At 43.1% G+C, this 17,628-nt stretch overlaps 1 protein-coding gene across 1 annotated transcript; it reads left to right on the forward strand.

Annotated features, from left to right (window-relative positions):
• Positions 1-954: 954 nt before the first annotated feature.
• On the forward strand, positions 955-16,462 carry LOC109938694 (aldo-keto reductase family 1 member D1-like). Its single transcript, XM_048607540.1, has 7 exons — positions 955-976; positions 1,980-2,068; positions 2,289-2,411; positions 4,660-4,769; positions 11,480-11,645; positions 15,831-15,913; positions 16,256-16,462. Exons 2-7 carry the CDS (start codon positions 2,042-2,044, stop codon positions 16,296-16,298), a joined length of 552 nt encoding a protein of 183 aa, XP_048463497.1. The 5' UTR covers positions 955-976; positions 1,980-2,041; the 3' UTR covers positions 16,299-16,462.
• Positions 16,463-17,628: the final 1,166 nt, after the last annotated feature.

Here is a 17,628-nt window from a genome sequence, read left to right on the forward strand (position 1 = left end):
GTCTTGACCCCATTAACTACTCTGCTAGAGCTGTCCCTGTAGTTGCGTGAGAGGTGCTCCTACTATTAAACAGGAATTGGGACAGTTTGGTATCAACTGCAACTATAGGCTGTTTCTTTAGGCCTATCCTCAAAGTTTGGACTGCTCTTTCCACCAGACCATTGGTCAATGGATGGTATGTTCTTAAATGATGAATGCCATTCAACTTTAGGAAATACTGAAATTCCCTGCTGGTAAATGATGGCCTGTCATCTGTAACCAACACCTCAGAGAGCGCATGTAATGAAAAAGATACTCGCAACTTTTCAATCATTGTCCCTGTGTTTGACAAATGAACTCTATGCATGTCCAACCACTTTGAATGAGCGTCCACAATGACTAAAAACATTGAGCCTATGAAAGTACCGGCATAGTCAATGTGTAACTGAGTCCAGGGTTTACCCAGCCATTCCCATGAATGTGGGGGAGAGCTACTGGCGGTTATTTTTGTCATTGTTGGAACGCTGGGCACTGCTCCACCAACACAGCTATGTAAGCATCCCAATCTTGTCACCACTGAAATAACTCCACAAAGACTTGTATCTAATCACTAACTCACCCTTTATTTATATGTGCATAGTACATTACACTGACCAAGCTAGCTCAAAGGGGTTTCTAGAGTGAACAGAACCTCTGACACTCCAGAGATATCAGCTGGAGTTCCCTGATTGGACCAGGTTAACAGCCCCAATCAGGGAAATCATACTCAATGAGGTCCATCTGGCTGATATTGTTCCAATCACTGCACAAAGGAAATGAGAAACATTACTAAGAGTACTATTAGCTTCTGAAACTCTGGCACAAGTACTTAGGAGAGCCCCTATCAAGTTAATGGGTAAAATGTTTACACTGTTAAGCTTATAACAGATCAAAGTACAATAAGTCTTAGTCTTCACTTCAAATCAGAAGGTTCAGGTTCTCAGATCAGAAGAATCAGGTGCTCCATTTAAAGGCTGAATCATTACTCTTAGCAGGCATATCAAATGTCTGTTTAGGGAAGCCAGGCAATATAGCCAAAGTGCTTTAATTAAGGGGTCTTCCTAACTGGGTCTTTTAAGTGATAAGAGCTGAAAAAGTTTATGTTAACAGTTGTGAAAGATTTATGTCTGTGGACTTGGAAAAGAATCATTAAAACAGTCTTCACAATCCAAAGGAAAAGAAACTGGTAGAAGTCAGTTATTTAAAAGTTTAAATTTGAGATAGAAGTGAACTTTCTTTGGAATTGAGTATCTGAAAAAGGATAGTATTGGGGAACAGGCTGAAGCTTTATGCTACTGTTTATGTTAAGATCTTTCTAACTGTTGATATCCACATTGTTTGGATTTCTTTTTCTTTTGTTTAATAATTTTATGCTTGGCTGTTAAAGACCATCTGCAGCCTTATGTGGATGTCTTACAGTGATGAACCACCCCAGTAACCAAAAATAAAATGTATGCTCTATTAAGCCAGGTCTCCTTCTTCCTAAATGTGACCATGGAAAGAATAAATGAAGCACTTAGTTTCATTTTAAAAGGGATAGAATTAAAAAGCACAGAAGTTATATTAGGTTTTTACAGAGCCTCAGTTAGGCCACTTCCACAATTTTCTGAATAGTTCTGGTCTTCTTGGATTAAAAGGCATAAAGAAGGTTCAAAAATTTAGTTACTGGGAAATACATGAATGAAAGGTGGATCAGGAAAGAGTTTAAAAAAAAGACTTGGCTGCCTTTCTATAGAAAAGAAGAGACTGAGGGCATAACTTCTAAGAGGTGTTTAAGATTATCAATGGATCTGAATGAATATGATTCCACTTGCAGCGAAGACCAATGTCAGATCCTTTGACACAAGGATGTGATACCCAGACAGGAAACTCTAAATGTGATCCCAGTTATCCAGGAGATGTCTTACATACTGGACTGTAGTCTTCTGTAAGCTTTTTTTTTTTTTGTCCATCCTGTTTAGCCATATTATTAATACAAAGTGTGCAGATAGAAAACTCCATCATATGGAAATGGTTAGCCTATATGGAGCTTCACACAATGAATGACTTGGTATGTAACTTTTAAAAAAAACTTTTCACAAGATTCAGACCCAAGATAAAATATTGCAGCTGATGCCAATGCAAAAATGAAAGTGAAAACAATTTTTATTCAGAAAACAAAAAATACTGGAACTACTCAGCGGATCTGCTGCATCTGGGTATTTTCAGTCCACTTTTAATTGATGGAATCTGTAATGCTTTGTTACTATGTCAGGATTTTTACTTGCTAGGCCCTGGAAGCATTGAAAGATGCTGGTTTGGTCAAATCAATTGGGGTGTCCAATTTTAATCGCAGGCAATTGGAGCTGATCCTGAACAAACCCAGTCTGAAGTACAAGCCAGCAGTAAACCAGGTACTGTCTGTTCCAACATATAATGGTTTAGTGTTTCAATCTGATTTATTTCAGCTGATATGGTGAAACCTGAGGGGCTCTCTTTGACCTGGCATTGTGTTCTACCACTCACCTTGTTCAGACAATTGTGTGGATATTATTGCTAATCACACCTTGGTCTGTAGCCCTCAGCCTGTAACACCTTCTCCTTTGTGTATCTGTCTTTCATCAAACCTCTGACATCTCACTCAACATCCTAATGCTCACCCAAATATATTGTAAAATTTCTCACCAAGATACCTTCATGGCTTTCTTCCTCTAGCTTCTACTACTGAGTAACTCTGATGTGAAGGTGCTAGTGTTGAACTGCAGTGGACAATGTCAGAAGTCACACAACACTAGATTATAGTCCAACAGGTTTATTTGAAATCAAAACCTTTAGGAGCACTGCTCCTTCATCAGGTGAAGCTAAGGCTGATCCAAATCTCCATTCTGCTCATTATATCCTTTTTATTTCCCTGAATCCCATATCCCGCTTTCCCCCCCGCAAACTGCATCCTCGAAATAAACTCCCCGTCTCTCATTAATGACTACCTGCATTGGGCCATATGCAGCCTCGAGCCTCCTCTATCTCTAGTAAACTCATGGCTGACCCTCGGTTCTATATTTTGTCCCACATCTTTTGACTGCCTTAGAATTAAACAATTCCCAACTTCTCTCTATTTTGAACCAAAACAGCCCACTCTCTTTATTCTAAGACTGAGTCTCCTCGTTGCAGACTCTCTAATCAGGGGACAGTCTCTAAACATCTGTCATTTGGTGCCCTCTTAAATTATTTATGCTTCAGTCAGATCATTCACATGTTTCTCTAGGGTACAAACCCATCAGACTTCAACTCTTATTAATAGATAATACTCTCATTCTAGGTATCAACGTTCTAACCCTTTTCTGCACAATCTCTCAAGTAAGCATAATCCTTCCATAGCAATGGAGCAAGACTGTACACAATATTTGAGGGTTGTCCCTCCAAACACCTGAACAATTGCTGCAAGACCTCAATTAAAATAAAACTAAGAACTGTGGATGCTGGAAATCTGAAACAAAAACGGAAATTGCTGGAGAAACTCAGCAGTTCTGGCAGCATCTGTGGAGAGAAAACAAAGTTAACATTTCGGGTCCAGTTACCCTTCTTCAGAACTCGGGCTTTGATTTTAGACTCTATTATTTGTCTTTTTGATTACTTTCTGTATGTGTTAACTTGCAGGAGGTCGCCAAATCTATCTAAATACAATATTTAGAGGTTTATCATTTAAAACATTTTGCATTTCTATTCTGAGCAAAATTCATACACACACTTGCCAGGATTACATTCCATCTACCATCTTTCTTTCACTTAACCCATGTATTTACCCATCTTAACTTCTCAGCAAAATGTGGATGTATTCTCTCCATAATATTGGTTTAAAAAGTAGATAAATTCCTGTACTGACCATATCACACTGATCAGAAACAAGCAACCAATTGGCAAATAATCTTGTTTTCTGCTCTTTAACAAATCCTCATTCTATCCTTAAATATTTCCCTCAACCTTTCACATAGCACTTTGCCACATGCCTTTTGAAAATCAAAATGCACTGGTTCCGCTAGCAGTTACATCCCTCAAAAAGAATCATTCATTTGTAAAGTAGGCCCCTGCCTGATCGTACTCTGATTTTCTAAGTGCCCTGTTGCTGCTCCTTTATTTATGGGTTTTCTCAGTGATTAATGCCAGACTAAAACTGGATGGTAATTCCCTGTTTGCTGCCTTCTGTAGTCATATCATGTTTGCTTATTTATGGTTCACTGGCACTTATCTCAATTCTGAGAAATCTATTCAGGGCCAATACATGTGTTTAATATTTCTGCTCTTTCTTTGACAAGCCCACATTGATATTCATTCCTGTCTTCCACGTTTTGCATACTGATGGATGCTCTGACAATCTTTTTTCTTGTTCTTCCCTCATTTAAGAAGTATTTAGATGTACACTTGCATGAAGCATACAAGGTTCTGGGCCAAGTCCTGGAAAATAGGATTGGGCTAGTTAGGTGGTTGTTTTTGACTGGTGTTACACAATGTGCTTTTACTGTGCTGTAGATCACTATGACTCAATGACTCGTTGACTCTGATGTTTTATTTTCCCCCTCTTTATCAATCTATGATCATCCTTTGCTGTACGCTGGTCAAAATGACAGCAACTTTCACACTTTTTTTTATTTTCCTTCTGCTCAGATCGAATGTCACCCATATTTTACCCAGCCCAAGTTCAAGGAGTTTTGTGACTCCCATGGCATTGTCATCGTGGGCTACAGCCCTCTAGGAACCTGTCGGGATTCGCTCTGGTAAGCAATCTTCTTACCTTTACCTCACTGACTCTCTAAGATGCTGACTCTTTTCCAGAATTAGCATTAGCTTTATTGTCACATTTACTCACATGAGTGCAGTGAAAAGTTTACAAAGTTGGCGCCATCTGAGGCACAAAGATACCTAGGTACAGTTTCTTAGGAATAAAATAAAAAATTAAAGGTTCAGCCTTGCAGTCCTTCAAGCACACCATGCTGAGCCTCCCCTCCAGACTGCGCCAGGTCTCGTCTCCAGACCGGGTCAGGCCTCGGCCTGGACCATGCCAAGTCAAGCCTCCAGACCGCACCAGGCCTCACCCCCACACCATGCTGAGCTGAGCTTCCAGTCGCACCAGGCCTCGCCTCCAGACTGGGTTAGGCCTTGCCCCCAGACCATGCTGAGCTGAGCTTTCAGTCTGTACCAGGCCCCTCCTCCAGACTGGGTTAGGCCCCTACCATGCCAGACCACGCTGAGCCGAGCCTTCAGTCTGCACCAGGCCTCGCCACCAGACTGCACCGGGCCTTGCCTCCTGTCTGCACTGGGACCTCCCCTCCATACCGCTCCAGGCCTCGCCTCAAGTCTGCATCTGGCCTCTCTCCCAGACTGTTCTGGGCCTTGCCTGCTTTGGGACCTTGCCTTCATATCAGTCTGGGCCTTGCCTCCTCCATTCTGAATCAAACTCAACAGCCAATCACCCACTGAGTTCCCAAGTCCAGGCTCCAGATCTATTGAAGCCAGGGGTACCTGAGCCAGGCAACGCCATCACTGCTGCTGACAACAGTCTGATACCCATCCAGATAGCCATAACATCAGAATATGAAAGAAAAGAGAAAGATGAAGACAGAAAAGGAGGGGGACAGAGAAGAATGCAGACTACTTGGAGCATAGGGTTCAGGAGTCCCAATACTCCCTACAATGCCAGTGCCACCATCTTGGCAAATGGGGCACGGTTCCAGAGTTAACGATTCTCCTTGTGTGAGGGCAGGACAGTGGAGAGGGATGGGAGAGGGGATTAGGGGTGATGAGGGAGGGTGAGAGGACAAGAGGTGGTGTTTCCATTTCCCTGCCATACACTTGGCATTTTAACCAGTGATGGCTCCAGCCCAAAGGCTAATTTTGCCTTTTATGTTACCAATTAAGGACTTCAACCCACTGGTAGTTTAGCAGTGGCAGATTTGTCTATCACCATGCAGGCAGAACACCAAGTGAGACCCTCAGTGGGCACAAGAGACTAGGTGGAGTGTGTTGAACAGGAATCATGTCAGAGTGGTGAAGAAGGCAATTGGTACACTTGCCTTCCCTGGTCAGTGCATTAAGTATAGGATTGAAATGTCATATTGCGACTGCACAGGACTTTGGTTAGGCCAGTTTTCGAATACTGTGTTCAGTTCTAGGTGCCTTCTATAGGAAAGATGTTTTTAAGCTTCAAAGGGTGCAGAAAAAATGTACAAGGATGTTGCTAGTGCTGGAATGTTTCAGCAATAGAGAGAAGCTGAATAGACTGGGGCTTTTTTCTCTGGAGCATCAGAGGCTGAGGGGTGACCTTTTATAGAGGTTTATAAAATCATGAGCATGGATAGATAGGGTGAATAGCCAAGGTCTTTTCCCCAGGTTTGCAGAGTCCAAAAGTAAAGGACATTGGTTTAAGGTGAAAGAACAAAGATTTAAAAAGTACCTGACGAGTAACTTTTTCACACAGAGGGTGGTGTGTGTATGGAACAAGCTGCCAGAGGAAATGGTGGAGGTGGCTACAATCATAACATTTAAAAGGCAGCTGGATGTGTATTTGAATAGTAAGGGTTTAGAGGGCTATGGGCCAAATGCTGACAAATGGGTCTGGGTCAGGGTCAGATTGGGATGTCTGGTTAGCGCGGATGAGTTTGACTAAAGGGTCTGTTTCCGTGCTGTATGACTCTGTCCTGTCCTGTTGTCGGGACAGACCCAGCAGAGGTGGTGGCACAGCAGCATAGTTGGGAGGGAGTTGCCCTGTGAGTCCTCAACACTAATTCTGGACCCCATGAAGTCTCATGGCCTCAGGTTAAACATGGGTAAGGAAACCTTCTGCTGATTATCACGTATCATCCTCCCTTGGTTGATGATTCAGCACTGACGGTGGCAATGGTACAAAGTATACCCTGGTCGGGAGATTTCAAAGTCCACTAACGAGTGGCACAACAGCAGCATAGATTCAGAGTCATACAGCATGGAAACAGACTCTTCAATCCAACAAGTCCATACCAATCATAATCCCAAACTAAACTAGTCTAATCTGCCTGCGCTCACCCCATACTCCTCCAAACCTTTCCTATTCATGTACTTACCCAAATGTCTTTTAAATGTTGTAACTGTACCTGCACTCACCACTTCCTCTGGAAGTTTATTCCATACACAAACCACTCTCTATGTAAAGAAGTTTACCCTCATGTCCTGGTCAGATTGAAAAGGACACTGCTGCTAGACCAGTAGGGTGGCAGGGCAGCATGGTGGCTCAGTGGTTAGCATTGCTGCCTCTAAGCGGCAGGGACCCAGGTTCGATTCCACCCTCGGGCTGTGTGGAATTTGTACATTCTCACCGTGTCTGCGTGGGTTTCCTCCCACAGTCCAAAGATGTGCAGGTTAGGTGGTTTGGCCATGCTAAATTGTCCATAGTGTTCGGGGATGTGTAGATTTGGTGAGTTATAAGGGGATGGGTCGGTGTGGACTTGTTGGACTGAAGGACCAACAGGTATTCTATGAAACCAAGTCTGCAGCAGGTGGTAAGGAAACCAACAAGAGGGGGAAAAAACATACTTGACCTCATCCTTACCCACTGCTGGCAGCAGATGCATCTGTCCATGACAATATTGGTAAGAGTGACCACCAAAGTCCTGCCTTCCCATTGAGAAACCCTCCATTCTGTTGTGAGGCATTATCACAGTGCTAAATTGGACAGACTCCAAATAGCAACACAAGACTGGGCATCCATGAGGTGCTGTGGGCCATCAACAGGAGCAGAATTATACCTCTGCACAATCTGCACCTTCATAGCCTGGCATATTCCCCACTCAACTACTACTATCAAGCCAGGGAATCAACCCTGGCTCAATGGAGTGCAGGAGCAGCACCAGGTATAACAAAAAATGGCAGCTTCACCAGGTTGACATTTCTGAAAAGACTACTTGCATGCTGAACAGCTAACTGATCCCACAGCAATGGGTCAGATCTAAACTCTGCAGTCCTGCCACATCCAGTCATAAATGATCAACAATTAAATAACTGACTAGAGGAGGAGGCTCCACAAATATCCCTATTCTCAACGATGGAAGAGCCCAGCATATCAGTGCAAAATACTAGGCTGAAGTATTCACGACAATCTTCAATCAGAAATGCCAAATGGATCATTCATCTTAGCCCAGCATGACAGATACCAATCTTCAGTCAATTTGATTCACTCTATGTTGGAGACAGTGGATACTGCAAAGGCTATGGGCCTTAACAACATTCCGGCAATAGTACTGACAAGCTGTGCTCCAGAATTTGCTGCTCCCCTAGCCAGGCTCTTCCAGTAAAGTTACAACATTGGCATCAAACTGACAATGTGTAAAATTGCCCAGGTATGTCCTGTGCACAAAAAGCAATCCAGACAATTACCACCCTATCAGTAACGTGATGATAGGGGTCAGTGCTATGAGGCAGCACCTGCTCAGCAATAATCTGGACTGCAGTCCCCAAGCCCAATGAATATGTTCTCAAGTCTCCTTTTCTGGAGCAGTGCTCCCCACGCTCACTTGTTTCATCCCAATTTCCTTTTCCCAAGTTTCTCTGGTTGGTCCTGATGGACTGACAGTGGCCCACCCTTTGAGTGGCTGAACTAGACAATCCTAGAGGACAGGTGCCCAGACCCTTACGTGATTGCTGTACATCTCCCTGACTGTTAACTCTAGACCCAGATTGACTGTATCTACTCCCTGGCGTGCAGTGTCACAGTCTCTCTAATGGACAACACTCCAACTGGGCACCTGACCATGATCAATCCCCTGCACAGGTTTTGGAGACTTTCCTTGACTCTCTGTGCCAGGGAACCCCCTGACAGATGGGTGCCTCCATGGGCTTTGGTGGGGACTACTGCTGTCAGACTTTGAGAGAAACCTGCCCGCTTGCTGCAAACTCAGTGTTTATGGTGTAAGCTGCTGGCACATGGAGTGGGTATGTGATTGATGCAGCGGACTGCTGTACAAAAAGATGTCCAACCCCTTTGACTGAAGACAGGAGGGCAGGCTGCCTGGCTATTGGTAGGGAAGAAAGGACAAGAAATGGATGCTGTGAGCAGGCAGGTAAGCTGTAAATGAGTAAGCATGAACAGAACAAACAAGCAGTCCTGAGGTGCAGCCTAGTCCAATCCCTGTACACAAGGTGCCCTTAAAGCAATCTTTTGATGCTAGTTGCTGGTGTGGTTTGCAAAGCAGCTCTGTACTCCCCCAGTGACCTTGAACAGGATCAGAGAGGCTCTTCATAAGTATTCACCAAGTAACTCCTCTCACCTCCATGTCGAGATTTCTCAATATCTAGCTTGTTTGGGGGTTTTGGTAAAACCGGGAACTAAGTATTATTTTGTTTTCTTTTGTTTTACCCAGAAGTGCTATTATACACAACTGAGCAACTTCCTGCCACCAAAATCACACTGACTCTTTTTGCATTTTTTAACTATTAATTGCCACCAATAAAAATATCCACATAGCCAAATGAATATTTGCTAGCAAAGCCCATTATGGACAATGCAAACCATCAAAGATGAGGGGGTTGTAGGGAAAGTGGGAAGGAACTAAATCAAAATGGAGGGGAAAAAAAAACTCATTTTTTTTTAAGCAAGGGAGCTGATCATGCAATAACTACCTCGGTCTGGCAACTTGCTGCAGCCAAGTGAAGGTTTACAAATTGATGATCAACTTGAGAACCCTCCTAGTGGCACAGTGGTAGTGTTCCTACCCTAGAACCAGGAGACCTGGATTCAAGCTCCACCTGCTCTAAGGTGTGTAATAATATCTCTGAACAGGCTGATTAGAAAAACAGGTTAAATTAAAAAAAAAAATAAAAAAAAAATTGATGATCAGCTTGTTAGGGACACATGCTGTGTTCAGCAATTCCTGAAGGGGGACTTGAGCCTAAAGTTTCTGGCTCAGAGCTAATGTTAGTAACTCTACTTAGGAAGATGGTCGTAGTTGTTAGAGGTAAATCATCTCAGCTCCAGGACATCTCTTCAGGAGTTCCTCAGGGTAGTGTCCTAGGCCCAAACATCTTCAGCTGCTTCATCAATAACCTTCCCTCTATCGTAAGGTCAGAAGTGGGGATGTTTGCCGACGATTGCACAATGTTTGGCACCATTCGTAATTCCTCAGATACTGATGCAGTCCATGTTCGAATGCAAAAAGATCTGGACAATATCCAGGCTTGGACTGACAAGTGGCAAGTGATATTCATGCCACACAAATGCCAGGTTATGGCTATCACCAATAAGAGACAATCTAACCACTGGCCCTTGCCATTCAATTGTGTTACCGTTACTGAAGCCCCTACTATCAAAATCCTGGGTGTTATCAGTGACCAGAAACTCGACTGGACCCACCATATAAACACAGTGGCTACAACAGCAGGCCAGAAGCTAGGAATGCTGCGACAAGTAACTCATGTCCTGACTCCTCAAAGCCTGTCCACCATCTACAAGGCACAAGTCAGAAGTGTGATGGAATACTCCCCACTTGCCTGGATGAATGCAGCCCCAACAACACTCAAGCTTGACACCATCCAGGACAAAGCAGCCTGCTTGATTGGCACTACATCCTAAAGCATCCACTCCCTCCACCACTGACTATCAGTAGCAGCAGTGTATACTATTTACAAGATGCACTGCAGAAATTCACCAAAGATCCTCAGACAGCACCTCCCAAACCCACAACCACTCCTATCTAGAAGGACAAGAGCATCAGATCTATGGGAACACCACCACCTCAAAGCACCCATCCAAGCCACTCACCATCCTGATTGCAGAAATATATCGCTGTTCCTTCACTGTCGCTGGGTCAAAATCCTGGAATTCCCTCCCTAATAGCATCGGGGTCAACCCACAGCAGGAGGATGGCAGCAGTTCAAGAAGGCAGGTCACTACCACCTTCTCAAGGGCAACTAGGGATGGGCAAGAAATACTGGACAACCAGCAACACCCACATCCCATAAATGAATAGGGCAAAAGTAAACTGTACCATAAGATTGTTGCTCAATACTTATCTGCCCCAGAACAGATTACCAGTCAGCTTATTGCCTTGGTGTTTGTGGGATTTTACTGTGGTCATTTTGGCTACTGCATTTCTGCAACAGGGCACTTTTAAAATGTTTAATATCTGTAATTGACTGACTCGATCGATCAGTATTCACTAATCACAGCAATCCCGCATGGGCCTCAGTGAAATGATCCAAGATTCTGCACTGGCTATTTCTCGTCGGACTGATTGTTAACTTCAGATCCCTTCTGGGTAGCGTGAGTGTGGGCTGACAGCCAGTGAGGATTTGGCTGTGAGACCTCAACCGTTAAATGGCTCCATAACCATACCCATCCTCACTCCGGGAAAGGTATCACTAGCTGCGGAATTGTATCCAACAAAGTGAAACATTATGAAGGGGATACAATTTAGGAGGAATCTTTAAGCAGAAATGTAAAGCTTGTCTTTGTCTGCAGGGTGAACGTCAAGATTCCCTCTCTGCTGGATGACCCTGTGTTAAACTCTGTGGCAGCAAAATACAAGAAAACCAGCGCCCAGGTAGCCCTGCGTTTCCAGCTTCAGCGAAACATTGTCATCATTCCAAAAAGTTTTAACCCAGAGCATATCAACCAAAACTTTGAGGTATGAATCTGGTTAGTTGTTTTACTCTGAGCTGCGGCTTTGTTCCATTTGTATTTAACATTGTGATCTAGCTGCAGTGCTGACTGAGGTCTCACTGATCTATGCTGATGTCTCTGTTCCACGTGACCCTCCTGTCATCTCTCTTCATCTGAGCCTTTCAAAGTAGCTTTAGTCCCTTTCTTGCTCATCGATGAAAGGCATTCTGTAATATTCACATCAACTGTTTCTTACTGTCACAAGTTGCACATTTATAATCATTTTCTGACAAGAGGTTTTTCCTGAATTGTGATTAATTAGTCACAATCCTATTTTCATGGTTTTGGAATCTTCTCCATAAAGAATCTTCTATAGTTTCAGCCTTTCATTTTAAGAACAGAAGGGCTGGAGTCAGCCATTCAGCCCCTGATACCTAATCATGACAGAATATTGATAGCCCATAGATCTCAGAAGGATACGGCATCGATAGAGAGCTGTTTTTAATATCCCTATGTAAATAAAGAGTTCAGACTACAATGCATAGAGGAAATTTTACTCCACATTAGGAACAGCTGGGCAGTGCAAGAATGAAAAGAGCAAACACAAACATTTCTGCAGTCAGAGCACAATCCACAGCTGATTTTTGATGAGAGTAGTTAGTCTTAGTTGTCTCAGTAGCCACAGGAGATCACAGTCCAATTTGTCCTGCCTTACCTTACTCCCTTAAAGAAACTGTAGCTTGATGTTCCCTTGGTCATTTCAGATGTGATGTTCCAGGCGTCCTATCCAAACAGTCACTGAAGTTACATGAACAATCATCTTTGGCTGTATGTCTTTTCAAAAACAATATGTTCTAATTTCAAGTCCAATATACCTGTAAGTGATTTGGGGTTAGGATCCATTAATGTGACAGTACACAGGACAGCACCCATCAAATTCAGCATTTTCTGCCCCTGATCATGGGGTTTTAATTATCAATGCAACTGAACCCCACCACCCAAGTCGCCTCCCACACCCCCCACAGCAATCTCCTTGGACCTCCAATATTTCCATTTTGGAAGTCTTCTGTTATATCCTTATCATATCAAAGATGAATGGTCTCACATCAGCCTGTACTGAATCCATTTACAAGAGTTTATCCAATTACTTAGTCTATCAGCATCTCTGTCATTCTATATTTTCATCTACACCACACACAATACCACTTATTTTTGTGTCATCAACTCATTTGGATATATGATTTTTATTTATTCCATCAAAAAAATTAAGGTTCTACAACAGATCCTTGAAAGACACCGCTGAACACCCTGTGCCCACTGGATTATCAGCCTGTTTTCCTATTCTCTACCTCCCACTCCTTAGCCAATTTCCAAACCAGGTCAATACAATTTTCCTTTACAGTAATTTCATAGGTTATAAATGTCTTTAACAGTCACTTGTAAAGTCACAGAATCAAAAAGATCTATAGTACCCAAAAAAAGCCATTTGACCCTTCACATCCTACACTAGGCAAAAACAACCACTATTCAACTATTCCAACCCCATTTTCCAGCACTTGGCCCTGAGTGTTGTCATCGCAAGTGCACATCTAAATACTCCTTCAATGTTATGAGGGTTTCTGCCTTGACCACCCTTATAGGCAGTGAGTTCCAGATTCCCATCGTCCTCTGTATGAAAAAGTTTTTCCTCAAATCCCCTACAAACCATCTGCCCCTTACCTTAAATCTATGTCCTCTGGTTATTGATCCTTCCATCAAGGGCAAAAATTTCTTCCTGAATACCCTATATATGCTGCTCATAATGTTATGCAGCTCAATAATATCCCCTCTCAATCTCCCCTGCTCTAAGGAAATCAACACCACTTTGTCCAATCTCTCTTCATAACAGAAACTTTCCAGACATCCTGGTAAATCTCCTCTGCACCTCCCCAGTGCTATTACAATGCTCCTATAATGTGGATTCTAGAACTGCAAACAATACTACAGCTGTAGCCTAACCAATGTTTTATATAGTTCCACCATAGCCTCCCTGCTCTTAAACTCTAAGCCTCAGCTAATACAAGCAAGTATTCCATCTGCCTTCTTAACCATTTTATCCACCTGTCCTGGTACCTTAGGGACCAGTGGACGTGGACACCAAGATCCCTCTGATCCTCGGTGCTTCCCAGGGTCCTACTGTTCATCATGTATTCCCCTGTCTTGATTGCCTGCCCAGGTGCGTCACCTCACATTTATTCAGATTGAATTCTATTTGCCACTGATCAGTCCATCTGACCAGCCCATCTATATCCTCTTGTAACCTTAGGCTAAGTTCCTCACAGTTTACCAAACTACCAATCTTTGTATCATCTGCAAACTTACCAGTCAACCCTCCTACATTCAATTCTAAATCATTTATATGATCCACAAATAGCAAGGGCCCCAACATTGACCCCTGTGAGATCCCACTGAATACAGATTTTCAACCATCACCCTTTGCTTCCTGACAGTCAGCCTAATTGTGGAGTCAATATTGTGTGGAGCTGGAGGAACACAGCAGTAAGGCAGCATCAGAGGTCCTGATGAAGGGTTCCCACCCGAAACATTGACTTTTCTGCTCCTCTGATGCTGCCTGACTTGCTGTCTTCCTCCACACTGTATTGATTCTGACTCCAGCATCTTCAGTTCTTGCTATCTCCAAGTGACTAAAAGCCCAATTGTGGATCCAATTTGCCAAATTTGCTTGGATCCCATGGGATCTTCCTTTGCTATTAGTCCCCCTTGTGGGACGTTATCAAATGCCTTGCTGAAGTCCAAGTAGACTACATCAAAAGCAATGCCCTCTTCTACACGCCTGGTCCCCTTTAGAAGAAATTCAATCAAATTGATCTTGCATGACCTCACTTTATCAAAACGATGCTGATTGTTCTTTATTAATCCCTGCCTCTACAAATGATCCTGTCCCTCAGAATTGCTTCCAACAGATTCCGTACACTGATGACCAGCCTGTAGTTTCCTGGTTATCCCTTGCACCCTTCTTGAATAACAGTACCAGACTGGCTGTCCTCCAGTCCCCTGGCACCTCTTCTGCAGCCTGAGAGAAATTAAAAACTTTTGCAACCATCCCTGCTATTTCCTCCCTGCCTCACTTAATAACCTAGGATACATTTCATCTGGCCCTGAAGAATTAACTATTTTTAAGCTTGCCAAACCTCCTCTATCTATGCTAATTTATTTAATTGTATCACAGACCTTCTCCCTAGTTTCTACACCCATGCCACCTTTCTCCCGAGTGAACAATGACATACAGTATTAATTTAGAATCCGACCAACATCCTGTGGCTCCACAAATTACCATTGTGGCTCTTAATGGGGTCTACTTTTTCCCTGGTTATCCCTTCACCCTTACAGTACCTGTAAAGCAACTCAGGATTTTCCTTTATTTTCCCTGCCAGTATCCTTTCAAATCCACTTTAAGCTTTCTAATCTCCCTTTTAAGTTCCCTCTCGCATATTCTATACTCCCCTAGGACTTCTGCTGTTTTCAACCCTTGGTTTTTGCAATAAGCCTTTTTCTCTGAATCCAATCCTGAATATCCCTCAATATCTAGAGCTCACAGAATTTGGTGGTTCCACCCTTTCACTTAATTGGAACATACACCGAACTTTATCAAAGATCTCCTGGAAGTCCTTCATAATAAGATCCATAGGTATTTCACTATCCACTACTTTAGTCACATCTTCAAAATGATCAGCTTCATGAGGCATGATCTACCCTTTACAAATGCATGCTAGCTCTTCCTGATAGGCTGAAAAAATCAAGGAGACTCAAACCTTCATTAATTCCAGTCATTTCACAACAACACATGTTGGGCTAACTGGTCTATACCCTCACATTTCCTCTCTCACTGTTCTTAAATAGCTGGATGATATGCTTTCATTTCTACAGGAATGGCTCATGTACTGAGTGAACTTTGGAAGATTAAAGTTAGGGGACCTGTGGCCTAGACCCTGGAATGAAAACGATCTGTATCTGGAGTGAGGTAGAGGGTTGTCACTCTTCAGCGTCATCATTTTCTTCATTATTGTTGCTTTGCTTATGCTAACCTTTTTTGAGTTCCTGTCCCTAATTCATTATGATTTCCTTTGCGTGTCTGATTAGCTGCTCTTTTCCTTTTCTTCCCTTAAATTTGATCTTCAGGGTTCAACCTTTGTTTTTCTTTCTTTCTTAGATTTTTGACTTTTCTTTGACAAGTGAAGAAATGAAAATGATTAGCGCTCTCAACAGGAATGAACGATATGTGGAACTTTTGATGTAAGTTTATTGTTCCCTATCAGAAACATGATATTCCACATCGAACACAGCCTCCACACACTCAATATAAAATCCTAACCAATCCTGATGACTCATCGAAAGATATGTTCCATTTGCTGCCTTATTGGTCATAAAGAGGCTAATCTCATCCTCCAACATCACTGCCCAATGGCAGTCATTGTATAATCATCAGTGGTAAGTTGATCCGTTTATCCACACCACTGGCACCGAGATCAATTGGACCGTCTTTATTGCCACTCAGCTGAGACTGACCAACTCAGCAAATCAAGACTTTCATGTGTTGGCTTCCCCTAACCGTCAATCTTTGTTCCGTCCCTGCAGGTGGAAGGATCACCCAGAATACCCATTCAACGATGAATACTGAGCTCCAAAGTTTGTTGTCAGAGGTGTCTAGGAGCAAGAGTAGGAGTAATGCCGGATTCCAGGATGAAAAGGGATAAAACCACATTGGAGCCAAAGTTCCAAACAAAGTACAAGTCAAAGTACAACAGAGAAAAGTAATTGAAAATAAAAACAAGTCTGAATGAATCTTTTCTTTTCTTACTTGGTCACATCTAGAATTGCAAGTGATTAACAGATAATCCATTAAAGTGCAATGACTCTTCAAGAAACAGATTGCAAGAGTCATTTCAAATCAGACAGCGGGTTTTTCTGTTCTTATTGTTGCTAACTAGCAATAGAGAGAAAGTGAATTTCCATCGTCCGGGGGGAAGATTTTGAAGTTCAGTTTAGTTGCTGAATGTTGGCCATTTCTGAGTTGCCATGCATGACAAACTTGAGCAACCTCACTTTGTTTTGTTGTGCATCTCCATGTAGCACTGGCTGTGTTTGTGACACGAGTGTCTTCAGAGGTGGAAGCACTAATTTTGGCTCTCTTTCTCTCTCTCCTCACAGACACTCCTTCCCCACCATTCCCCCAGTCTTTTTTTTCTTCTTCTCTTCCCCCCACCCCTTGATTCTCTCTGTCACTCTTCACAGTTCTTCCCTCTTTCCAAATTTTTCTCCCTCTGTGTCTCCTTTCACAAGATCCTATGTCTCTCATCCCAGACTTTCTCTCTTGCCCCAGTCTTACTTTCTCAGCCCAGTCTTTCTCTCTTGCCCTTCTATCTCATTACCCTCCACCCAACCTGCTTGCCACAGGCATTCTCTTTATCCTAGATCTCCCTGTTCCCCCCAGTCTTTCTTCTTCTCTCACCCCACTCCCCCAGTCTCTCTCTCTCTCTCACACTCTCGCTCTCTCACTCTCTGTCTATCTTCACCCAGTCTCTCACTGGTGAGGTTTAGATCTGGTGTGAATCTCATTCAGAATGCAATGCTGACACACCACTGAATCTTAGTATGAATGTCACAGGGAGTTGAGTCAGAATGCAGTCTTTAACTTGGGGCATGGACATGGTGCCAACCACAGCCCTCTCCAGTTGGGTCTGGGTGGGTTCCCTCCTGTGGATTGTCTTCAGAATGAGAGCATCAGTATTTATATTCTTTTTGCCTGGCCTGTACCAGATCTGGTATTGAAACTGTGTGAGTTCAGTTGCCCATTGGGTTACTGTCTTGGCGGATATTCAAAAGTAGCTCAATGGATTGTTGTCAGTGAACACTTCAAACTCTGCACCAATCAGAAAGTCTCTAAACTTCTGGGGAAATAGGCCACCTCAAAGTGATCAGATTGAGTTTCATACTGGAGTAATTCTCCA

Source organism: Rhincodon typus, chromosome 18, assembly GCF_021869965.1.
Source record: "Rhincodon typus isolate 14 chromosome 18, sRhiTyp1.1, whole genome shotgun sequence".
Classification (NCBI taxonomy): domain Eukaryota; kingdom Metazoa; phylum Chordata; class Chondrichthyes; order Orectolobiformes; family Rhincodontidae; genus Rhincodon; species Rhincodon typus.

Excerpts from the sequence above, each read along its gene's own strand:
- LOC109938694 (XM_048607540.1), top strand. The coding sequence starts at position 2,042 with ATGGAGCTTCACACAATGAATGACTTG. Across the intron at positions 2,069-2,288 it reads TTCACACAATGAATGACTTG|GCCCTGGAAGCATTGAAAGA; the intron begins GTATGTAACTTT and ends TTTACTTGCTAG. Across the intron at positions 4,770-11,479 it reads ACCTGTCGGGATTCGCTCTG|GGTGAACGTCAAGATTCCCT; the intron begins GTAAGCAATCTT and ends CTTTGTCTGCAG.